Consider the following 24,700-nt stretch of genomic DNA (forward strand, 5'->3'; position numbering starts at 1 on the left):
TAAACTGAAGTCAATACTGGAAATATTTAAAATTGTATCATAAAGATAAAATATAAATGGTCCAGGATTTATATTTGATTTTTAAAATGTCCATATTGATCCAAAGAATAGATTACCTTTATTAAATAGTTATGGATTACCTACATTTAAATCTCTTGAAAAATTGGTTTTCAGTCAACACTTTATTTATATCTTTTAATACCAATAGGTTTGTATGAAGACTAATATTTTGTGAAACCCTAAAGTTTAATTCCCTTCAGTGCATTTTCTCTAGCCATTTAACATATGGGGGTGGTATTGGCTCGGTTCTCATCCAATTCCCCTTTCCACCTGAAAGTTCGCTGAACTTGTTGGCTAATTTCGAATGCAGCTCGCGACAAGACTCTACGTGGCCAGCACCTGACAGCCACGTGACACTATCTTGCCACCACGCCCCCCTTTTGGCAGAATAATGGAATTGTGGGCGTGGTGCACAAGTACAGAAACAGGCGCCTTTGTCCTAGGCAAGGACTTCAATCCGATTGGTGGGCGGGGAGAGTGCAGTAAAAAGTGCATTAGTGGGGATCATAATCTAAGGAAGCGGTCATTTACTGCACCTTTAAGGGCCCAGGTTCCCTGGGGTTAAACGGAGCAGCCCGGCCAGTTGATAAGTAAGCTGTGTAATTCTGGCCTCGACATGTATTTAACAAAAACCCAGTCAAATACCATATTAGTCTAGGAAAAGAAGGTGGAAAAATTATTTAAATTATAGTTGAAAGTGGGCGAGTTAAACCAAATAAAATAGAAAAAAGGAAGAATGACGTTCAAAAAGTTGCTGTTTGTTTGCATGGGTAAGAAATCGGTGATTCCTTAATGATTTAATAAAATTTTCTAGTGGAAAACTCTCGTTTGCAGGCAACTCGTGCAGTTCGCCAATGGCCGAGGTGATCATGCAGAATCTAATGGTCAAGACGAGTCTTTATTGGGAAGTGGATAGCGCGGGTTTGAGGACCTGGAACACTGGACGCAGACCCCACAAACGATGCCTGCAAATTCTGCGAGAACATGGACTGCGATCCGATCACTTTTGTCGTCAGGTGAGTTTTTCTTTTTGTAAATTAGTTAATAAAATCTTTAATCTAAAATCTACAGTTCACTGTGAACGATTTTCGATACTTTGATTACGTTGTGGCCATGGATGAATCGGTCTACAAAGAACTATTGCTCTGGGGTGGTGAGAACCGTGGAAACGATTGTGAGGTTCTACTACTTAGTTCGTTTGGCAAAAATGGTCTGCCGGCCTTTATCGACAGCTTGTCACCAGTGAGTTTATATTATTATTTTTTGTATTATTAAATCTCAAACCAATCTCTTTATTTTCTAGACACACAAGCTCAAAAGCTTCCGTTCTGCTTATTACCAGATAAAGGAGTGCTGCAAGCAGCTCATCCTCAGCCAAAAGGTGGACATTGTAAAGTACGAGCTGCCCAGCACCGAGGATGATGATCTCTACTATGCCAACAAGGAGCAGCCGAAGCAGGATGTCGTTGAGGGGACATTGAACCAGTTACCAGAGACGAGCAAACACAGTGGCATGTTCCTGCTGCCCACGGAGATAAGATCCTCTGGCGGAGTGATGTCCCCGTCGACCGACCCATCCTTCTCGAAAACCTCGATGCCTGCTGCAGCCTGCAACCAGGGAACTCAGCGAAAATTGTGCCAGAAATGCGGACAGAAATTTCTTGCGGCGCTTTGAGACGGAAATTTAAAGACTTTTCAACTTGCCCCAAGATTATGTAGCGTATGAAAATTAAGTGAATCGGTGGGGAGAATAAAACTGACTGTTATCTGGCACCTGTCCGCCGTCTATTAGCTTTTCGCAGCCCTTTTGATGGCCGGCTAATTGGCTTAAGAACCCGCCTATAAAGGCCGGGAATTTCGGCCCCTTTGGCTCAGATCTAGTTCGATGAGCATTGGTTTGGTCGAAAGGGGTTGCGGGTAGCTGAGCATGGAGCGCACTCACTTGCCGGAGACGCCACTCGCCTTGGCCCTTTCTGGGCCCAGGTTTCAGGCCCAGTCGAGCGGCAATGGTTCCGTGCTGGACAATGTGAGTAAAGAGGGGGAGAAAATTGGTGTTTATGAGAGGGCTATTACGAGTAGATTTCTACCCAGCAGTCAGCAGAAATATTGGGGTTGCCAAAGAAATAGTTATAGATATGATTTAAAAACTTCAGAAAAAAATTTAAGATATTAAGTGATAGGAAAAAAAATATTAAGGGATATAAAATATTAAGTGATGGTCTTGCGTAATGATTCCCTTGAGCTTAAATAAAACAAGAAAGGAAGCTACCTTCGGCCAGCCGAAGCTTATATACCCTTGCAGATAAAGTAATGCTCACTCGGTGCAGTTCCAGGGATTCCAGATTCAGCGTTTCTATTTTTGAATTTTGTTTTTAAAGAGTCAAGAATTTAAACGCCTACTTCCTACAAAGTAACAATGAATTTTCTTATATATCTTTGAATATTCCTATGGGAGCCTTAAGATATAGTGGTCCGATTCGGCTCGCTCCGACATATGTACTACCTGCAATAGAAAGAAGACTTTCGGGAAATATTCATCGCGATATCTTTAAAACTGAGAGACTAGTTCGCATAGAAACGGACAGACGGACAGACGGACAGACGGACCGACGGACAGACGGACAGACGGACAGACGGACATGGCTAGATCGACTCGTCTAGTGATGCTGATCAAGACTATATATACTTTATGTGGTCGGAAACGTCTCCTTCACTGCGTTGCAAACATCTGACTGAAATTATAATACCCTCTACAAGGGTATAAAAATGTTGTTGCATACTTTTAGACGCCCTTATGAGTGATTTCAAAACTCTTGTGATTTCTATGGTTTGATATTTTGTTGTATATTTTTAGGCACCTTTTTGAGTGATTTCAATACTCTTGTAATTTCTAGAATATTATCATTAAATAATAGCGCAGTTTCAAACTTAGAAATTATTCATTTAAAATTTGAACATAAGATTTAAAAAAGCTTTTGTTGATTAAAAGAAGTTGGTAAGTTATTTTTTTGTATTTAACTATCATATCTTGAATTGCCGGCAGGTGCTGCCCGACATGGCGCACCTGGTGAACCCCTACTGGAGCCGCTTTGCCCCCATGGACCCGATGATGAGCAAGATCCTGGGAGTCTTCACCCTGGTCATCCTGATCATTTCGTGCTGCGGCAACGGAGTGGTGGTCTACATCTTCGGAGGGACAAAGTCGCTGCGCACGCCGGCAAATCTGCTCGTTCTCAATCTGGCCTTCTCCGACTTCTGCATGATGGCCTCCCAGTCGCCGGTGATGATCATCAACTTCTATTACGAGACCTGGGTGCTGGGACCTTTGTGGTGCGACATTTACGCAGGATGCGGATCTTTATTCGGTTGCGTTTCCATCTGGTCCATGTGCATGATCGCCTTCGATCGGTACAATGTGATCGTCAAGGGCATCAATGGCACGCCCATGACCATCAAGACGTCGATAATGAAGATTCTGTTCATCTGGCTGATGGCAGTCTTCTGGACCATAATGCCTTTGATTGGCTGGAGCAGCTATGTGCCCGAGGGCAATCTGACTGCCTGCAGCATCGACTATATGACGCGAATGTGGAACCCAAGATCTTATTTAATAACCTATTCACTGTTTGTGTACTACACTCCGCTGTTTTTGATTTGCTACTCCTACTGGTTCATCATCGCCGCCGTGGCAGCTCATGAGAAGGCGATGCGCGACCAGGCCAAAAAGATGAATGTGAAATCCCTGAGGAGCTCCGAGGATTGTGACAAGAGTGCCGAGGGAAAGCTGGCCAAGGTGGCTCTGACCACCATTTCGCTGTGGTTTATGGCCTGGACACCGTATTTGGTTATTTGCTACTTTGGCCTCTTCAAGATCGAGGGACTAACACCCCTGACTACGATTTGGGGAGCGACATTCGCCAAGACGAGTGCTGTCTACAATCCCATAGTTTATGGCATAAGGTGAGTGGAAAATAAAGTAAAATAATTGGAGGTAAGGAATAGCTTTTATGATAATATGTGTCTAAAAGTATGCAACAATATATTTTTAGCCCGAAATTTATATGAATTCATACTGAAAGACAAATTCACTGCATACTTTTAGACACATATTTTGACAAAGTGATTTTAAATACCTATCTATTTTTGTCAAAATAATAATATTATCACGCTTCTTAATATTAAAAATTGAATATAATTTCTTTGAACTCCCCAAGTCATCCAAAATATCGAATAGTGCTAAAGGAGAAGGTAAGGCATTAAAAAGCCGTTTAATTTATGGATATATTCCCTGACTATTTCCTCTTTTTCCTGTAGTGTCCAATGTGTGTGTTTGGCAACACAGATGAACCAAAACCGGATGCACCTGCTTCCGACACGGAAACCACTTCTGAAGCGGATTCAAAGGCTTGAGTCGAACGAACTCCCATGCAATTGCCTTAAAGAGGCACAAAAATGTAAAAAAAAAAAGTGATATGCAACATCATAAAATGATACAAAAATGTAAAAAAATATGAAATAAATTTAAGCATAACAGCAAATACATTTGGCCACGTTCTTAGACTGTTTAAATTACAGAAATAGAATTAAATAGAAATCTTCAATTTCATTTTAAATATTTAAACTAAATTTTCTTTGAATTTTTACTACCCAGTGACTTTAACGACAGCCTTTAAGAATGCAATTAAAGCAGGGCCAATGATTGAACCTCCGAATGGAAATTTGCATGCATTTTGCTACTTGCCCCTTGCATTCTCATTAGTCGCATCGCCTTGGAATTCGCCTCATTTCGAGGGAGCTTGGAGCAAGGAGGGCCCTCCAATGTCGCTGGATCCACAATGCCAGTGAGTCCCAGGGCGTCTCGGGCAGATTCATCTTCATTGACACACATTTCCACGCAGCTAATGTCGCTATTTGCTTTGTGAGGGTTTTGTCTCGCGTCTAATGATTATAATTACGAAACAGCAGCCCCCAGCCATCCCCCCACCACCACACACATTTGCCTAATGAGCACTAGACTGGCATCCAAACACCCAAACCCCTCCCCAAATCCCACCCAAAATGAGATAGGGAACTGCACTGTCGGGTCGTCTCGAGTTGACTGTCTAATTAAAGTACAACACAGGGTTGCAGGGAGGGCACAAAGAAAGCAGACTTGACGCCTGCCTGCCAGGGATCCAATGGGATTCCAGGGTCCAATATCATCACAGCCAGATTTTAAGTCTACTCGCTCCGTTGGCCGCCTGCGAACCCTCGCCAATTTTGTTGTAGACCTTCAATCGGTCCAGATGCAGATTGATAACGTGTCGGATGCAGTCCCTAAACCGCTCGAGCTGTTCACCCTCGTAGTATTTTCGAATGCAGACTGTCGTCTCGATGTAGACACTTTCGATTACCCCGCTGGCATCCGATTTCTTCTTATTCGGCAACTTGCTGTGATAGTAGAGATGCACCTGCTTATCGACGCTCATGGCTTCCTTCCTGGCCTCCTCGATCCTAGCCGCATTGGTGAAGTTCGTTTCGCTGGCCACGTCGCTGGCCATTTGCTCCCATCGCGGGTGAACTGATGCCCAGGTCGCGAGCAAAAATGTAAGAAAACAAAAAAATCCAAAAGTGGTTGACAGCCAACTCATCGTACACTAAGTGTTTAAACTTAAAAAAATATATAATTTTTTGCAGACAACGATTTGGGAGAATGAATTTCATCGCATAATTTATCTGTATAAATAGTTTTTGGTTTTTTGTAACAATGCAATAGTAGTAAAATGTATAACAAAATTATAAAATGATGAAATAATTTGTATAAAAAACATTGACATATTACCTTAATAAGCCCATAAAACCCCGCAAAATATATTGTAAATCTTTTTAGGTAATTTCCATTTACAATTAAAATAATTATGCGAGATTTTAACATTTTTCATTTCTTTTTTTATTGTTTGAAGCTGAAGTTGTATATATAAAATCAAAATACAATTTTTTAAATACAACTAGAAAACTATTAAAGTGAGATTTCACTGATATCTAATTTTTCTCTCCACTTTTTCTTGTAGGATATTTGAGGATTACCAGAACAATCCGATACGCGAAGCCCCCGAGGTGGCTCCATAGATGGCCCAATGCTCCCCGGCCAACTGATCCAAAGCGGTATAAAAGCCAGCAAATACGGCATTCACACAAGTCTTGTGACTGCTAACATTCAGCGTGGATCTAAGCTCCGTTTCGCAGTGGGATAAGGCCATTTTCAAGGTGTCCAGTTGATCTTTGGCATCATTCTGAGCATCAGCATTTGTTGGTAGTTTTTCTCCGGCAATAACTTGAGCGGTTTTGAACAGATCATTGGCCCATTTAACAGACTCATCTACGGTCGCATTTTGACCCAGCGATTGTCCGGTCTGTTGAGCAGATATTTGTAATTAATACATTTAATTAAAATTAAATTAAATTACCAAAACAACCAAGATACACAAAGCGACCAGCGTTGCACTCGACATTTTCTGGAAACTTTCAGTAACCGACTGAAGACCAATTTTCAAAACTCCAAAGACAACCGAGCTTATCTATTCTATTTGCTCTCCGATAGAGTTTACAGCCTCCTTTATCTGTCTTTATCTATCTATCTGGGTGCAGCACAACACGATAACCTCAACCCCATTATGTTTTATGTTGGTCCATAACCGTATATCTTTGGGTTTAATTAGATAACTTTATCAGCGGAAGTGGCACTCGGAGATCAAATAACAGTAGCTAAAAGTGCTAAAGGCAAACAGCGAATAAACACCCGCCGTTTTGAGGATGATTCACCATTCGATTCTGGTTGAGAAGAGATTTAGATTTTCACCAATTTATATAAATCGGCTGGCTAACAAACGAACTAACGAACTTTGACACAGGGAAAAGCCGCAGAAATTGTGTTGCCTACTTTGGGGTGCGCCCAACTTTTGCATCAAAAACAAAAGCCGCAAACCCAAAACAAATTTACATACATGCACTTTCGAAAGGGGAGCGTGTGTCGCATTTGGGTTTTTTTTTGTTTTTTCTCTCAACCAATTTCGGCATTTAGTATAGTCGTATATACACTTAGTTGGGCAGCCCGAATGCGGCTGGATTTCATTCTGTGCTCGCCATTACCATTTTTTTGGGCTGCTGCTGTTGCGTGAATTTCAAATGCCGCAACTTTTGCATTACCAAAACAGAGCTTAGGGGTGGTTTGGGGTTTAGTTTGGAGTTTTAAGTTTGGAGATTGGAGGGTTGAACGAGGAGTTCGCGGCTAACACTACACGAAACTTTTGCAAGCTTTCGTTGTTGTAATGACAACGGGCAACTCAAGTTTGAATCTTGAAATATTTCAATTAAGTGGCTCAAAGTTTGAACTTCCCTGCTCCTCTTTTACAAGAGGGTGTTGTGTGTAGGTATGTTGGAAATTTACATTTAATTACATATTTGAATTTGAACTCAAACTCAGCCATTCAGGCTTTGTTCGTGGCTTATCCATCATCCAGTTGGCCAGTTGGCCATTTGTGGCCAGTCTTTGGCTCGTTAGGCCAAGCCATTTAATAACCACAGGTCCCAGGCTCGGAATTCGGATTCAAATGCAAATGCCATATCAAATCGAATCGATCTGAATCCGAATCGAATCGAATGGCCGGCAATTTGGGTGAGGACATTGGATAATTGGAGCCGCTGCTGCATTGGCACATAAATCAACATTGCCGCTGCAACTGAACGCAACTCAAGCGAACTGAACTCCCGACCCGAACCATCGGAGGACCAATTGAGAACCAAATCATGCACTGGAAACAATTTGGCAGCGCCAATTGATAAATGCATAAAAGGGCTGTCATAAGGCCCCTGACCCATCAAAAAAGGAAGGCGAAGGCAGGGGAACAAAGCATAACGGCTAAAGCAGAGGAAGGCAGTTCAAATATTTGGCCAAAATGCGTCAAGTTCCAGCGATGGTCCAGAACGACACAAGTGTGCGTAACAGAGATGACGATCTAGGCAAATATTTGCCAATATATATAAAATTTCATTTCGTTGTATAATAAATTATAAGTTATTTTATAAATTTTTTTTATTTTCTAAGCTACGGTTGTATTGTAAAATGAACCATATTTATTTGGAATCTTTTAATTATGGTTTTTATACGTTTGTACTACACAAAAAAAAAAACTTAGTAAAATCAACTGTAATAATTGTCAAACAGGCCCCAACCAGCAAAATTGTCAATTCTACTAAGTAAATAGTCATTTCACAACAACAAAATACACACAATTAGCAAAGACACAAACCCAAAGCAAAAACAAAATACTTGTAACTATTTTAATAGTTACGTAACTATCTTTGTTGGTCAATTTTACCAAGCAAATTTTTTTGTGTGTATACATTCATATTATGTAGTATATATTCTCAAATAAACCAAAATACCATCAGTGAATTTTCTAAATTATAAACTAATTTTAGCAGATACCGAATATAATTATTAAGTTTTTTCTTATTTTTAAAAGTCTTCTGCTACTTGTAATAAATTTAAAAAAAATCTTGTATTATACTGGTCCACAATTAGTGTAAAAATTAGCCAAAATAGAAATAAATATTTTATTGTCATTCCACAAAGTGTTTAAAAATCAACCCTAAACGGCTAAAAAATAAAAAAATTATGTCCGCAATCATCTAAGACATTTTTTAGAAATTTATATTTCATTTTATAAAACGTAAAGTAACTATTTTTGCATGCTTTTAGCCATTTTAAACTTTTTTATTTTATTAAGTTTTTGCTCTGGCTTTGAGCTCTTAATAATGACATCACTGACTTGTAACATCCTTTTGGTCGAGGTCGAACCGTCAGGACGAACTAGGATTTTCGTGATGGTGACGTGAGCAGCCAAGTATTTGCGCCCCGAAAAGCGTCAAGAAGGCAACGCCAAAATTTGTAATTCCCGATGGGAAATTTAATAAAGCAGCGGAATGCAAAGCTCGACCGGCCACATCAAAGCATGTCCTAGGTCAGGACTCCCATCCTGGCAACCCACCCCACCGCACCCCAACTTTAGCCACCGCTTTTACGAAGAAACAAAAGGAATTCCTGCATTAAACTTATTTTGAATTTTATTGCATCTATGTTGGTCGATTGCTAGCTAAGTTATATTGGTTATTTTACTGGGGGCAGCAGGAACAGGGAGACAGGACCAGGGGATCCCAGGATCCAAGGATCCTAGACAGGAGCCGCGGTGGCGGCCAAGCGAGCCTGCCACTCGTCATCGATGACCTTCAGCTGGTTCTTGGCGTTGGTTAGCAGGGGCTTCACACAGCGGATTTGCAGCCAGGGGAGGGTGGCGTTGTTGCAGCCACTGATCGCCTCCTGGGAGGTGGCCACCACTTCCTGGACACGCTCGGCCAGATCGACGGGGAAATCGGGCTGCGACAGCAGACGCTCGGCCTCACGTTGCAGGACTATCGACTGGAAGAAGGAGGAAATCGAGGCGCCTCCAAAGGGAGCGGCAGGAGCAACGGGAGCAGCAACTCCAGCGGCAGCTCCTGTTCCGGCACCACCGAAAACTCCATTCAGGAAGGGATTAAAGGCAGCCGCATAGGGATTGGCAGCGGCAAAGGGATTTCCGGCAGGGCCCTTTTGGGGAGGGAATTATGAAAATTCCGTTAGATAATAATCCACTTAATGCGGGGTTTGTTTTATTTCCTCACCTGGGCGCTGATGCAGGCAATGCTGGCCACGAGTAGAACAATTGCGAATTTCATTTTAATTAGTTTATTTTTTCTGAGTTCTGTTCGTTCTCAGTCGTTGTGTTGGTTTCGTCGAGACTAATTGCTAAAACCACTGTGGTCCGCGGCTTTTATACGCCATTAAAAACACGCCGAGACGGCGATCTTATCTTTTATATCTCAACTATATCTGGCTACTGCGATTGAACTGATTTACATGTTCATTGTTTGTTCGGCATTTGGCGGTGTTAAGTCCCCTTCGGGGGTTATCTGCATAGATAATAAAGCCCAGTGTGTGTGTGCAGGAATGTCGGAAAGTTGCTACTTCATGCGGCAACGTCACTGGTTTATACAATGCCAAGGGGTTTATCTAGACCTTTCCGCTTGAAAATCTTGAGCCCACTTCGGAAAAGATTAAATTGATTGTTTTGCTATTGCATATTTTTGCACAAAATAGGTTAATAAAATGTTTATTTCAGTGTGAATCATCAGCTTTTTATGATATTGTTTTCATTATCATTATTTCCAGTCATTGTTACCATTTTAAGCATTTATTTTCTTTCCTTGTTTGAATATTAATATGTTAGAATGTTGCGCGCCAAAATGTTAAGTTACCGTTACAGCTGTTAACTTATCAGAATACCATAACAGAATACCGTTATTTAATAGCATCAGTGATTTAAAGAAAAAATGTTAAATTACTGTAACAGCTGTTAACTTATCAGAATACAATAACAGAGTACCGTTATTCAATAATTTTAGTGATATTATCCCAAGTTCAACTTAACAGTCTGTTGCACTAGCCGCCGATTTAAACTTAATTTGAGTGAAATTGAGCGAAATATATATTCAAGGAATATTGGTCTAGATTGTTACATATTTCAACAGGACAATCATTTAAAAGGTCCGCCCATTCCATACATATTATTTTGGTTGGGGTCTCCGCTATACCACCTCTGTTAACTTTTAACAGAGTCTGACCATTTGTAGTATTTTCGGTATATTTAAAAATACCAGCAGTACATTTTCCACAGCCGTGTGGTATTTTTTCGCGGTCACACTCCCGAGTGCCGTTGAAAATTGTTGTACACAGGCGAGATATTGATTTTTGGCAGCCCGAGAGGAAAAGGCGACCCCAGCGCAGAGCCAGCGAAAGAGCCCCCGCCCCCCTGCGCGCGACCAGTAGTAGTAGTAACGACTCACGGTCCTTCAAACATTACGCAGCCCAAGGTTCTGTTCTGGAAAAAATCGAAGATTACGAGCAGAAGAGCCTAAAGCCAGAGAGCAGAAAAGAGGGCAGAACGTGCAGAGCAAGCGAAGCGAGTGAAAGTGCCAGCCAGTAGAGCTCTGGAAAAAGTAGAACTCGAGCGCTACTTTGGGTTCTGAAAAGCAGCAGCCTCCAAAAAAAGAGAAGAACCCCCCACGCAAAGGTGCAAAAGCAACCCCCGCGGAGAAGAGAAGCGAAGAAAGGGAGCAGGTGAAAAGCAGTGCAGTCCGCGTAAGTCTTCCAAACGTAAACGTTTTATAAATAGAATTGAGGAATAGGAATCCATTCCCCCAATCAACCATATCCACCCATTGATGAATTCGAAATGATATTGACATTGAAATCGAAATCGAGTCTCGACTAACCCAACCCAACCCCGTTCACAGCAACTGCGTCGAAGCCCCCATCCATTGAAAACCCGAGGAAAGAAAAACCAGAAGACAGCATCGCCATGGCTTTCGCCGGACTGAAAAAGCAGATCAACAAGGCCAACCAGTATATGACGGAGAAGATGGGCGGTGCGGAGGGCACCAAACTGGACATGGACTTCATGGAGATGGAGCGAAAGACGGACGTCACCGTGGAACTCGTGGAGGAGCTGCAGCTGAAGACGAAGGAATTCTTGCAGCCAAATCCCACGGCCCGGGCCAAAATGGCAGCGGTCAAGGGCATCTCGAAGCTGTCGGGTCAGGCCAAGTCCAATACTTATCCGCAGCCGGAGGGCCTGCTCGCTGAATGCATGCTGACTTATGGGAAGAAGCTCGGCGAGGACAACAGCGCGTTTGCGCAGGCGCTCGTCGAATTCGGCGAAGCGCTGAAACAGATGGCCGACGTCAAGTATTCGCTGGACGACAACATCAAGCAGAACTTTTTGGAGCCACTGCATCATATGCAGACCAAAGACCTCAAGGAGGTGATGCATCATCGCAAGAAGCTGCAGGGCCGGCGTCTGGACTTCGACTGCAAGCGTCGCCGGCAGGCCAAGGACGATGAGATTCGCGGTGCCGAGGACAAGTTCGGTGAATCGTTGCAGCTGGCCCAAGTGGGCATGTTCAATTTGCTCGAGAACGATACGGAGCATGTCTCCCAGCTGGTCACCTTTGCCGAGGCACTGTACGACTTTCATTCGCAGTGCGCCGACGTCCTGCGCGGCCTGCAGGAGACGCTGCAGGAGAAGCGCTCCGAGGCGGAGAGCCGGCCACGCAACGAGTTCGTGCCCAAGACGCTGCTCGATCTGAACTTGGACGGCGGTGGCGGCGGCCTCAACGAAGATGGCACGCCGTCTCACATTAGTTCGAGCGCCTCGCCGTTGCCCTCGCCGATGCGCTCGCCCGCCAAGTCGATGGCCGTAACGCCGCAGCGCCAGCAGCAGCCCTGCTGCCAGGCCCTCTACGACTTCGAGCCGGAGAATCCCGGTGAGCTGGCCTTCAAGGAGAACGACATAATAACCCTGTTGAATCGCGTCGACGATAATTGGTACGAGGGCGCCGTGAATGGCCGCACTGGCTACTTCCCGCAGTCCTACGTCCAGGTCCAGGTGCCCCTGCCCAACGGCAATTAAGCTGTTCTTGATCCCGCACTCCCATCCCAACCAATCTATCCTACCATCCTATCAAACTGAAGCTGAAGACGTACGTAGATCGCGGATTGGAGAACAATAACCTTAATGTTGGTTTCGCCATCAGAGGCGCAAAATTGGGCAGCCGAAGCAGCAGCAGCAGCAGAAAATATATATATAGTTGAATTAGAAGAGCGGGTTACTACGATTACGGATATTACGATACGGCTTAGCTAGCGGCACACAGCAGGCTAAATTCATGGTGGCCATAATGCAAGCTAACTAAATTTTATGTGCGAAATTGTACCAGTTGGCAACACAATAATTAACAAATTAATTACGAGTTAAATTAATGTACGTATTAACTAACTAAATTTACAAGACGTTACGCGCGCAATGCGACTTCCTTGCGTTTTTCACCTTTGATTCTTGAACGTCAGCGTTTAGTGCTAACTTCACACAATAGCTCACGTATTAGAACAGTTGGCCAGCGGCAACAGCAAGCAAAACACTCTAGCTAATTAACTAAATTACCCGTACTCTCGATCAACCATGGAAGCGCGTCTCTTTTCGTCTTAATTCCCCGAGTCTTTCTTTGCTCCACAGCCTATCTGACTTTTATCCGGTCTCATCGTTGTAATTTAAACCTAACTAAACCAATGCGCTCTCTATGCAAAGTCCCCTTATAGGCTAACGCTACGTATCCACATCATACGCCCACATATATTTATTATATACCCGAAATACCTATACCTACTCTACCTACGTATATTTGTGCAAAAACAATACTCCCCACACTCTATTCTAAAAGGCATACGGAATACCGTTCTTGATGTTCGTTGTTCAATGTAAAGAATACTTCAAATTTTTTCAAAAGGATGAAGCGAAAGCGAAATTTGTATCCTACTTTTTGCTCCTTTTTATGTGTGTTGTTTTTTTGTTAATTATATACATAATAACTATATATATATTAAATGAAATCAAATATATGTATAAATATATTTATTAAGCGTATTATCTACATGTATATTTATTATTATGTATTTATTATAAATTATACTGAGCAGCAACGTAAACAATATAATGAATATTTAAAACGATGATAACAGATAACAGATAAACAGTACTAGCGGCAAAGTAAATGTAACAGAATCCTCCTAAGAAATACCAACCAGCATAAACTAGTTAAACGATTTCCAGAAAAATGTTGATAATAATAACTCTAAACGTAAGCAAAATCCAGTCAAGTCAATCGAAGCATAGCAACACTTACGAACCTACTAACGCGATTACTAACCGCAACTCTAGATCAAATATTTATATATTTAAAGAGAGGAGCCCAACACAAAAATATAATGATAAAACTCAAACGACAGACCGATAAAATTATTAAAATAGTCTCATGTTGGCATATAACGGAAAAAGCTATGCACGATATACGAATGTATATGCGTTCGAACAGATATACACAAGATATATTTACGTATAACGCGAAATTGAATTGAAATCCATGCAACTTGTGTTGATAATAAATTAGTTAAATGCCGAAAAGCAAGAAAAACAATTTAACAGAATTATATTTGAGAGCGAAGATGAAACATTTGCCCCGCGGACGGACGGACAGAGAGCCAGTGCGAAAATTTCCAGAGGGCCCCATCTGGGGACCCTCAGTATCGCCTGGGATATCTTTCCTAGCACACAACACACACTTGTCCCCACTGACGAGGGCAGAGATTTAAACAATAATTATTGTAATTATGCATTTGTGTGGGCGGTAACTTAAATAATATACATTATAAACCATATACATATAATAATTACGCTAAAACTGAAGACCCTAATTTACGCAAACCAAAATTAATAAAATTTAATTTTTAATGTGTCTTTCGTTCAAAGTCATAAATGAGAAAAATCGAAACGGCGTTTACTCTTTGATATTTGCCAGCTGACCTTAAAACGTGCTGCCTGTTGTGTAACACTGACTCGGATGCTGTTCATTTGTTGAGGATGATGGGATTGGTTTGGGGTTGGGGATTCAGGGGCGGCGCCACCAATAAACCAGAGAAGAAGCATTGAAATTTTCGATTTTCCACACAAACGCACGAGCGGAAAAGTGGGACTCACCCCCAAGGCAGCCTCCCCTTTTCCTTCATCGTGGGCTCCCCAGTGGGCATGACATTGAAACGTGACGCAGCATCCACCCCCTGGGTCCTATGCCATCCCTCCACCCCCAAAGTGGCTGAGGTCATGCTGCCAGGACACGAGTGTTTGTCAGTCTGGGCTGATGCAACCATTGAGGCTGACTGGCGAATTCGTTTTCATTCTCTGCCATTTCCGAGAGACAAGTTTCCTAGCACGTGAAAGGTGAAATTCAAGGACAGGTTCTAATTGTTTGTTTATGGCCATCTTATAGTAGCCGTTTTTAAAGACCTAAATTTGTTTAGTAAACTGGAAAATTAATTTAATTGCTGGAATGAGGAAACAACCAATGTTTACATTTGCTTTGATTTTGGTTGTGTTATTCTTTTCGTTATTTTTATTAGGAATCCACTGTTTTATAAATAGATTACAAAGATCTCTGGACTTTAAAGTATTAAAAAAATAATTAAGATCTCACTCAACTATGAAAGTTCAAATAAAGTTCATATTATTTTTTGGAACATTTAATTAATTTTTTGTCCATAATATTTTTCTTTTTTAATAGTGTGACAAAATAATATTATTTACCCTTCATCTTGAGTAGACAAGCACTCGAGTTGCAAAATATTTAAAATATCTCTAAATCCTACTTTGCTGATCAGAATTGTAATAGCTCGTGAAGTGAAAAACAATGAAATGGTTGTGTTATCAGCACTTTGAGGTGTTTTTATTAAAGGTGCGATAAGACAACAAACACTAAATGGCGAATATTTTGACAGACCTAGAAAAAGACCACATACTCTTCGTACTGGCTGAGGATCTTGCGCCTGGGCCGCTGCAGTGCCTCGTGGCCCAAGGTTAAACAGGCTGGCTGATCCTTGAAGATGCCCTGTTCCTGGAGCACAGCATGCGGAGCACATCTCCAGGGATCCTTAGTTTCCACCTGCCAGTCGAAGAGCTGTTGGCGTAGCTGCTTCAGGGTACCACTGTACTTGGGCTTCTCCGCCAGATTTGTTCGCTCCAAGGGATCCATTTTAATATCATAAAGCTCCCATTCGGGTCTCTGGTAGTATTGCAATAATGAACGATACCACGGCAGTGGTTGTTTGTTGATAGTGGCATTTAGTATTTGCTGGAAGGTGGGTGAGGTATAAAAGTCCTGGTCGATGGGAAAGTCGGCCCAGTAGTTGAGGTTATGTATGAGCTTATAGCGCCTGTTTCGCACCATCCTCATGGGATAGGCCATTGTAACCTCGTGGTAACTGTGGCTGCCAAACACTGAATCTCCCTCTTTTACCGGAGGTTCCTCTTTTAGTACAGCGAGTATTGATTTCCCCACGATCTTGGTGTCATTAGGTCTAATAATCTGAAGAGCTTCCAGTACACTTGGGTATATATCCAGAAGACTGACCATGGCTGCCGTGGTCTCATGATGGCGATCCTCCTTCTTGGGCGAGCTGACAATCAAGGGCGATCGAATGCCATGTTCGTAGAGATTGGTTCTTCCTCCCGGGAAGGGTGGTCCATTATCCGAGGTGTAGATCACCAGGGTCTGATCGGCCAGACCGGCTGCCTCCAGTTCCCTGAGCATCACACCCACTCCCTGATCCAGCCGGGAAATGGTCATATACTGAGCGGCCAGCTCCTGACGCACCACATCCGTGTCGGGCAGCCAGGCGGGCACCTCCAGATTGCGCCAATCGTAGTAGATGGGCTTCCAGTCGGAAATGCTGCCCATTCCCTTCTCGCCGCTGCCCCAACGCTCGCAGAATTCTCCAAATTGCGGGGTGATGTGGCCACATCGATGGGGATCATGGAAACCGACCATCAGGAAGAAGGGCTTGTGCTCCTCTTTGGCTTGTTTTAGAAACTGCCTGGCGTACTCCTTCATCCGAGTGATGTTCCTGCCGATTTGGTTAATTGAATGCTGCTCTTCGGTTTGCTCGAAATCAAAACGGAAATTGCCAGCTGCTCCCACATGTTTCTTGCCAATGATGCCGCTCAAGATGCGGCCACCACTTTGATCCCGGATTAAATTGGGCAGTGAGCTGCTTGTCTGCGGCAGGACATTGAAGTTGTGAACCCCCTGATGGAGTCCGTACATTCCACTCGAGTGACCCGCCTGTCCGGTGAGCAACTGCGAGCGACTGGGACTACAGCTGCTCACCGAGGTGAAGGCATTGTTGAAGAGAAGTCCCCGCTTGGCCAGCGCATCCAGATTGGGAGTTTGGCAGAATTTGTTTAGATATGCGCCCGATTCGAAGCCAGCATCATCAGCCAGCAGGAGGAGCACATTCTGCGGTCCAGCGGAGCACCCTCCAATCACGAGAAGTGGAACAATCCACTGGAGCAAGTGCATGATGAAGAAATCTACTGCTAAATACGTATAAAATCTAAAAGAGCCCTAGGAACAAGGCAATTCTTTCGACGTCGTCACCGTACTGAAGTCCGGATCAAGAGAGTCCAATTTAAGTAACTACAAAGTCTCTCATTTCTCCGAGTCAGGCTAAGTCCCATTCAATTCCATTTCCAGTTCCAGTTTTAATCTCCCGCTCACAACAAGAGCTCAGCGGGAGCGCGTCTAGGTACATTCACTTTGCCCGACTTTCTTTCAGAGCGGTTTGACTACAGTGCCCACTCGATAAAGATTTCTACAGTAATTCAATTAAAGAACTAACAATCAAACTATATATACAATAATATTAGAAAACCAATATACTTAACGATATTTTAAACAAAAAGGTCAGCAACTGAATAAATATACAAAAGATAGCACTTTGGAAAGTAAATCACTTTACCGGCGATGTTTTAGAATTAAATTTCTTAACCTTAAAACTTTTAAGTGAAAAGGTTTACTATTTTTAGAGCAAGACAAGTTTTAAAGTGCAATACAATAGTTTCGCAGAAACAGGTATTTTTTTTAAAGAGATTTTGGTTTGTTTTTTTATTTCTGTATTATTTGATTATGATTTAAAATGTACGGTAAATAACATGGGTCGAGACGAACTAAATTGATAATTATTTTGCTTGTTTTTTTTTTAATCTATTTATTTAATAACAATAAAGGTTTCTTATCAGATTTATATTCTGTTTGTTTGTTTTATATTATTCGACTGTTATTATGTTATTAGTGGACTATACGTGTATTCTCCGTGTCTGACATACAAATCCATTTAAATTCATCTAGATTTTGGCATGACTCCGGCCATTAGTTGATCACCACGTTGGGGTTTTCTGATTTTATCATACCACGCAGACAAGATAAAAGCAGGGACAGTGCCCCAATGGAACCACGTCAGTGCTCCTACGCCAAACCCTAATTGCGATGCTATATGTGCAAATAATATATATATGTATTTGCCAGCAGATATCTGTTTGTTTGAATGTAAACTTTATGTACCCCAAAGAGAATAAAGCGCAATTTTTCCAGCGACAACAGCGTGTCAGCAGCAATGGGTTAGAGCCTTATGTAAGTGGACAACCCCCAAAATGAATCATTTGCCGGCTAATTTTAGCCACCTAACAGCCACGGTTTAAGCCACCCCCTTTTGGCCTATATCGCCGAAGGAAAATTTGCCAGAACTTTCGATTGAAAATGTTTAGCTACATTCAGAGTTTTTCGCAGCTTGTTGACAAGAGATTTCCTCTGACTTTGGCAACAAGCCAGCAATCAGCTGGGACTAGACTCCCACACAGCTGTTGCAACGTGTGGCAAGTGTTGCATCAGCCAATCTGACCCACAGAGAGAGAGAGTTTCACTCGCAGGCAGAGAAAGAGTGCGAATCTGTATTGCTTCAGTTGTTGTTGGTGTTTAATGGCAGGCCGCCAAACCAGTTGCCCTACACTTTTTGGAACGGACATAGGCGACCTACCTATGACTGAATTTCAATAAGAGATATTAGACATTATTAAACATTTCCTTTTTTAACAATTTCTATACCAAAAACTTTCCAGTTTATTAACCCTTTCAGATAAAAGCAAACACATTAGCGATAATTTACATCCATTGCACCGAAATTTGTAAATTATCTCGGCGTAGACCTATCTTTAATCTTTTTTTAGCTCCCCTTATCTTTAGTAGCCATTTCGGCGGCACTTGATAAGACTCAGTGTGGCAAAAAAAAATGCTATCTATGCCATTTTGATATTACCTGGCGCGAGCCAAGGCATATTTAGAGTTATGATTAATTTGGCTACGATTTTCGCATTACATTTGAAATATTGCATAGATGTATTGCAAGTAAGAAAATATTTTGTTGTATTTTTAAATGTATTCCTTAATTTTGTATTTAATTTTTTTTTTTGTCTGTTTTGAATAGATTCTTTTTTCTCTGCAGAAAAAATATATATTTTTTTAATTTGTTGATGTATAAGTGTCAAAAACAAATTGATTAATACTGTCGACACCTTTGTAAACTACATTAAACTACTTTGAAGCAGTTAATGATTGCAGAACCCATCTAACCTCAAAGATCAAGTTCATGTGACCCATCCTTAGCATCATGAAAAGAAGGAGATTGGAGAGGAAATGTTTTTGGGGGGCACGGCCGTAGAAATAGACACACAGCAGCTGAGAGCGTGAATGAAATGGACGGCGGGAAGGGTATATAGACAGGGCGGTAGGGGAGAACCCGCAACGACGTCAGCAAAATATTATATCAACCCCGGACAGCGGCAATCGTCCAGCGCTCGCAGTTGAGTCAGTTAGTAACAATACTTCGTCGCGAACAGAACAACATTTCAGTGAGTCAAGGCAGATAAAGCTTTTTGTGTGCAAATCAACGTGGAATTTGTGAAATTTTCGATTCGAGTTTTATAACCCAATCGCACAATCGATCGCGAGTCTTAATGGCATCAACGGCTGAACATCGTTATAAAGATTTCTTATTCATAGAACAATAATTTCTTTTCGTGTAACACGTACCGAGATAAACTCAACGTTGAGTGCAAAGTTCAGAGAGATAAACTCCAGTTTGCCAGAAAAACATTTGCGAAAGACGCAATAAATTGGCCAAAAAAAATAAACAATAAAAAATTACTCCATATATACTTTACATACGGTATCTGAGATAAGAGTTGTATCTAGATGCTATATAGATAAGCGCGTGTGAATTAACACTTGACAAGTACATTAAGCATACGACCCGTGTGACAAGTGGCAAAACACTATAGCAACAGCTGTCGTCTGTACAATAATACCATTCAAAAAGGCTTTTAGCCCCAATATTATGTTCGTTCTGTCTGCGGTTGCTGCAACAACAACAACTACAGTGGCAGTGGCGAGGAAAAGCGGAAAATCCAACATCGCGTCGAGCAAGAACGTCATGCAACATTCGCCTGTCGTTGTCTTCATGTGTGTGCAACATTCCCAGCAGCAGGTTCCCATGCAAAACAACTTTATGTGTATGCGTATGCGTGGCTGGCATAATAACAACTGTTACTGCAACAATTCGATCGACATTATCCCGACGATCACGATCGGCAAAGGTACTACCGGTACTGGTACTACGGGCACTAAGATCCTAGAGCGCTCCAAGTTGCTACGAAAGAAGCGGGACATTCGCATTCGCCGTCGCTTTAGCGTTACCTCCTTTTGAAGCAGATACGAAGCAGTCGAAACAGCCACCGGAAATAAGGAGCAACAAGGATCAACATATTTGTGCCGTCGTCATTGGAACCTGCTAATCAAAGGCAGCACCATGATGAAGGGTAAGATAGATATTATATATTTTTTTTACTATTTTCACAAAACCAGCAACATTTGTTGCTAGACTTTTATTGCTGGCAATGTCATTGACATCATTACGAGTTACATCGCGTATAGTATAGACGAGCCCTCCCTTTAAGGCCCATTGTAAATATACACCTCGATAGGGTAGGGCAAACCAAAAAAGTTAGTTGTTTGGGTATTTCTGTTATTTTATAAAATTTGATTTAATTTTTTTATAATCTATGAGTAAGCGGAACACCAGACAAATTAAATATAAACAAAGGCATTCAACGCGTTATATTTTCATTATAAAAATTTTAAATGAGTTGAGGATTTTATTTTAAAAACCAGATTTTAAGGTCAATAGACCTTAGCGAATAAATTTCCATATTCATATTAGCAAAAGTAATGAATTTTTAAAAGTTTTAAATTAGGGTTGATATTGTTTAATTATACAGAAAATATTTAGAAAAGTAAAAGTTAAACACAAATAGAAATAAACAACAAATAACAACAATTTTTTTTCCTAAATTAATATGTAAGGGGATTTACACGATAGTGATTATTTTTATTTTAGACAATTTAATGACGACATATCAATAAATAAATATTACGTTTAAGAGCTAGAAAAAGTAGGCAACCTTCAACAAAATGCACACCAAACAAGTTTGAATAAAACACATTCTTGGAAATACCATAAAAAATGTTCATTAAACTTAGTCAGCAGCTACCACATATTTTGATCACGTTGCAGATAAACGGAAATGATAGCGAATCCTAGATCAAATAAAAACACCTCTTAACGAGGTAAAAAACTAGTGACGACCGCACCTTCAACATACAAAAGTTCTGATATCAACATTTGTGACGAAAAATTATTACACTCGTCATTAAATAGACTTTCTAATATTTTCTCATTCGGCCCGCCCTAGCAAACTATTCCAGCATTTTTCCCTTCACAGGCATTTTCTATTGCAGCGTGCCGAATGAGAAAATATTAGAAAGTCTATTTAATGACGAGTGTAATAATTTTTCGTCACAAATGTTGATATCAGAACTTTTGTATGTTGAAGGTGCGGTCGTCACTAGTTTTTTACCTCGTTAAGAGGTGTTTTTATTTGATATCAGAAGTTTTTGTTTGTTTACATTTGCTCTCATAGGAGCTAATATATACATTTAAATTTAAATTGGTCAATCATAATTTTTAAACTATTGTATTTTAACAAATTAAGTTAAAAAGGCGTTGAAGTATTTTAAAATACCTTTTAAACGAGGTATAGCACATGTCTGTACCTTTAGTAGTGTAGAACTTACAAACTAAAGAAATTTAGCTATTTTTAGCTTTTTCCCGCTAAAGTAGCGGCTTTTTCCAAAAGTCGTAGAACAAAAGATTCCTATATGGAACTCTTAAGTGCAAATTTACTGATTCCATGACCCTAAAATACAGTTCGGATACCCTCCCACAAAATTCAATACTCAGGGAGCGTTAGTTGTTCGAGTTGGCAAAAGTGGCTATTTTCGTATAAAAATAACTTTTAAACGTGACTTTTTACAGTAATGTGTTATATACCAAAATTTAAGGAATCTCAAGGGCTATACAGTTTAAAGTTGTAAGGAAAATCGTTAGAGCCGTTTTTGAGAAAATTAAAAAAAAGCTAAAAAAAAAGTTTAAACAAATTTTATTTTGTTCATATCTTTTTAACTATTACATTTACTCAAATTGCATATAGAAGGCGTTTATAGCATTTAAAAATACCTTTCAAACGAGATGCAGCACAAGTCTGTAGCTTTAGTAGTATAGAAGTTACGGCTTTCCGAATTTTAGCTATTTATAGCTGTTTTCCCGCTAAACTAGCTAGTTTTTCCAAAAGTGGTAGAACAAAAGTTTTTTATATCGATGTGATGAACGTCATATCAAATTTTCAGAACTTAAAAAACATATTTTGGACAAGTGGACAAGTGGACAAGTGGACAAACAGAATTAAATTTTCATTTTGGGAAGAAGAAGAAAATCTTATTTTGGCTATAACTTTTGAACGGAGCGTCGGATTTTGACAAATGACCCCTCATTCGACGGGTATTTTCAAAAGGAATACAACTAAAACATTGCGAGGGGCATTTATCCCCACCGGCCCCAACAGCTCCAAATTTCGAAATTTTAACTTTTTCACTTTCCCCGCTCTCTCTCCCAAGCCAATTGATTTTCCTAAAGTCTTGGTATGCAATCCTTTAAGTTTTTGCAATACCTTTCGATAGGTGTAACATTCATTATGATCGGACCATCACAGTAGATTTTCATTTCTTCGTGTATATATAGTAGTCGCCTTCGCACACTCTCCTGGTGCGCTTCGTCACTACATGGACTGCCGTCCATAGTGATAAGATTGCGAAATCGAACAAGGAAGGGGCTTTATGAGCCCAATATCTATCTACACGCTTCGCCATATGAACGCCCCTATCTGGCAAACCCTTGTGGTCGAAAGCGCTCAGTCATCGTGAGAAGACTTAAAGAGTCCCCTGCCCATTCGCATTTATTTTGGCAATTTGCCAACTGAGGCCAACCATTGTTGATGGTCGTCTTCGATCTCCCAAGATCTCGTGCCAGTCGGTGCGCGGTTCGAGATTAGCATTTGAAAGTCAGCGTGTGCGTGCCATTTGGGGGAAAATTCCACGAATTTCGCGCACCTATGTGGGCTGTGCGGATGGCAATTAAGCTCCACCAGCTTTTGGTGGCTAAAATCGGACGACGTGGCCAAATAAATAGTGAAAACCCCACGCCATGTACTTGTCTGCATATCAGGCCCATTACAAATATCACATGATGACAGTTTTTGCCAACTGCTGAAGCTCATTTTGCGCTTTGGTGATTTCTGTTTTTCAGCGTGACTCATGGATTTCTTTAATTATCAGCAAAAGCTGCGCATGTAGGTTTGTGGGCAGATGGAAGCTCTTCGATTCCGAGAATTGAAACAGCTTTTATCTGAGAAAAAAGAGAGGTGACTAATACTATAAAAAGAGAGCTTTTCAGTTTGATTGTGTGGGAAAGAGCTTCACAAAAACAAAATTTCTATACTATACAGAAATTTCCCATGTTCAAATCTCAACGACTTTCGCGTTGTCGTGGGGTTCACAGTCTATTATTATAAAAGGGCAATGATGTCTCAAAGAAATGGGGGTTGAATTATTACGCACAAACAAATAAGTCACCCTTTTATATGAATGTATTGTTATTTTATACATCATACCTATGACAATCCAGGGGTTACATATGACCTTTCCCTAATAAGGAAAGAAAAATCAGAACTGAGAATAAGTTATTTTAGGTCAAGACAGCAAAATCGGAACTTGAAAAAAATCATGGTACACAGACAAAAGATCCACCACAAATAAGTTGTATAAAGAACGTAGCCTCTTTTTTTACAATAATAATTATTAAATCTCTTTACATTTTCAAGAAATTAAATTTATTTTCGCTGTAAATGTATCTTTCTGTAATTTTATAATTAAATGCAAGTTCACAGATTTTTAAAGCCTCGTCTATCCATTTCATGGTCACAATTTTGTGATAGGTCAGTTGACACAGACATCCCGATATTTTATTTCTGCCCACCCAAACAAATGATGACTCATAACGCCAAAGTGCTACCCACACAATAATACTTAAAAAATGAACCTTGCAGCCACCCATGAATACTTATACAGTTGTCTGGGCGCACATAGATCTACTTAGCAATGTTTTGTTTAAGTATAAAAAAAACACCGGCCGGCTGGGCAAAAGGCCCTCAACTTGTGGCTGCTATATGGCAGGGAAATTTCTTCGAAAGCAGGCCATCTGGCACTGGGGAAATTTAGCCCTCTCTCGCTCGCTCACAAAACGTATCTCACAGTACGTGTATCTGAAAGTGAGTAAACACAAAGCTCCGTCGCACACCGATAAGCGAAAAGTATCTGGCTATGGCAGACCGGTTTGTGGGGTGCTTTTTGAATTTCACAACGAATGAAATTCACAGTGCCAAGCAAGACCAACAGTTTCGATTCTGTTTGCCGCTAGCTTGTCGTCGTCGTCGCATCGGACATTTCAAAACGTAGTGAATACTCCAAGCAGTCGGTTGACTCACGCAGACCCCAAGATCCCAAAGTGAATAGTTCTGCCCATACAGCAGATACATTTAGTGAAGCCATATAGATACAGTACATTTTTCCTGTCGCAAGGAAACAAGACAAGAACCCAGTGCAAAGACTTCGCAAT

At 41.1% G+C, this 24,700-nt stretch overlaps 7 protein-coding genes across 8 annotated transcripts; 3 read left to right on the plus strand and 4 right to left on the minus strand.

Annotated features, from left to right (window-relative positions):
- Window positions 1–666: 666 nt before the first annotated feature.
- LOC108057459 (low molecular weight phosphotyrosine protein phosphatase) lies at window positions 667–1,851 on the plus strand. Its single transcript, XM_017141719.3, has 4 exons — window positions 667–830; window positions 895–1,076; window positions 1,132–1,302; window positions 1,364–1,851. The coding sequence occupies exons 1-4, from the start codon at window positions 797–799 to the stop codon at window positions 1,733–1,735; spliced, it is 759 nt and encodes a 252-aa protein (XP_016997208.2). The 5' UTR covers window positions 667–796; the 3' UTR covers window positions 1,736–1,851.
- A 74-nt stretch (window positions 1,852–1,925) lies between these two features.
- Rh2 (Rhodopsin 2) lies at window positions 1,926–4,596 on the plus strand. Its single transcript, XM_017141735.3, has 4 exons — window positions 1,926–2,086; window positions 3,104–4,020; window positions 4,275–4,308; window positions 4,375–4,596. The coding sequence occupies exons 1-4, from the start codon at window positions 1,988–1,990 to the stop codon at window positions 4,468–4,470; spliced, it is 1,146 nt and encodes a 381-aa protein (XP_016997224.2). The 5' UTR covers window positions 1,926–1,987; the 3' UTR covers window positions 4,471–4,596.
- A 548-nt stretch (window positions 4,597–5,144) lies between these two features.
- On the minus strand, window positions 5,145–5,696 carry LOC108057472 (uncharacterized). The gene has a single exon (XM_017141738.3). It carries the CDS (start codon window positions 5,688–5,690, stop codon window positions 5,262–5,264), a length of 429 nt encoding a protein of 142 aa, XP_016997227.3. The 5' UTR covers window positions 5,691–5,696; the 3' UTR covers window positions 5,145–5,261.
- Window positions 5,697–6,074: 378 nt separating this feature from the next.
- Window positions 6,075–6,586, minus strand: LOC108057473 (uncharacterized). The gene is made up of 2 exons (XM_017141739.3): window positions 6,507–6,586; window positions 6,075–6,452 (listed from the first exon to the last, which is right to left on the minus strand). The coding sequence occupies exons 1-2, from the start codon at window positions 6,549–6,551 to the stop codon at window positions 6,123–6,125; spliced, it is 375 nt and encodes a 124-aa protein (XP_016997228.2). The 5' UTR covers window positions 6,552–6,586; the 3' UTR covers window positions 6,075–6,122.
- A 2,553-nt stretch (window positions 6,587–9,139) lies between these two features.
- Window positions 9,140–9,909, minus strand: LOC108057471 (uncharacterized). The gene is made up of 2 exons (XM_017141737.3): window positions 9,760–9,909; window positions 9,140–9,685 (listed from the first exon to the last, which is right to left on the minus strand). The coding sequence occupies exons 1-2, from the start codon at window positions 9,811–9,813 to the stop codon at window positions 9,272–9,274; spliced, it is 468 nt and encodes a 155-aa protein (XP_016997226.2). The 5' UTR covers window positions 9,814–9,909; the 3' UTR covers window positions 9,140–9,271.
- A 923-nt stretch (window positions 9,910–10,832) lies between these two features.
- On the plus strand, window positions 10,833–14,514 carry EndoA (SH3 domain containing GRB2 like, endophilin-A). 2 transcript variants are annotated; one of them, XR_011418997.1, is made up of 3 exons: window positions 10,833–11,275; window positions 11,431–12,675; window positions 12,730–14,514. XR_011418997.1 is itself a non-coding variant. In XM_017141736.3 (2 exons), the coding sequence occupies exon 2, from the start codon at window positions 11,496–11,498 to the stop codon at window positions 12,603–12,605; it is 1,110 nt and encodes a 369-aa protein (XP_016997225.1). In that variant the 5' UTR covers window positions 10,833–11,275; window positions 11,431–11,495; the 3' UTR covers window positions 12,606–14,514. The 2 variants fall into 2 exon arrangements, 1 of the variants encoding a protein (XP_016997225.1); XM_017141736.3 differs by having other exon boundaries at window positions 11,431–14,514.
- Window positions 14,515–15,441: 927 nt separating this feature from the next.
- Window positions 15,442–17,203, minus strand: Sgsh (N-sulfoglucosamine sulfohydrolase). The gene has a single exon (XM_017141734.3). The coding sequence runs from the start codon at window positions 17,098–17,100 to the stop codon at window positions 15,523–15,525; it is 1,578 nt and encodes a 525-aa protein (XP_016997223.2). The 5' UTR covers window positions 17,101–17,203; the 3' UTR covers window positions 15,442–15,522.
- Window positions 17,204–24,700: the final 7,497 nt, after the last annotated feature.

The sequence above is a fragment of the Drosophila takahashii genome, chromosome 3R (genome assembly GCF_030179915.1).
Source record: "Drosophila takahashii strain IR98-3 E-12201 chromosome 3R, DtakHiC1v2, whole genome shotgun sequence".
In the NCBI taxonomy this organism is placed as follows: domain Eukaryota; kingdom Metazoa; phylum Arthropoda; class Insecta; order Diptera; family Drosophilidae; genus Drosophila; species Drosophila takahashii.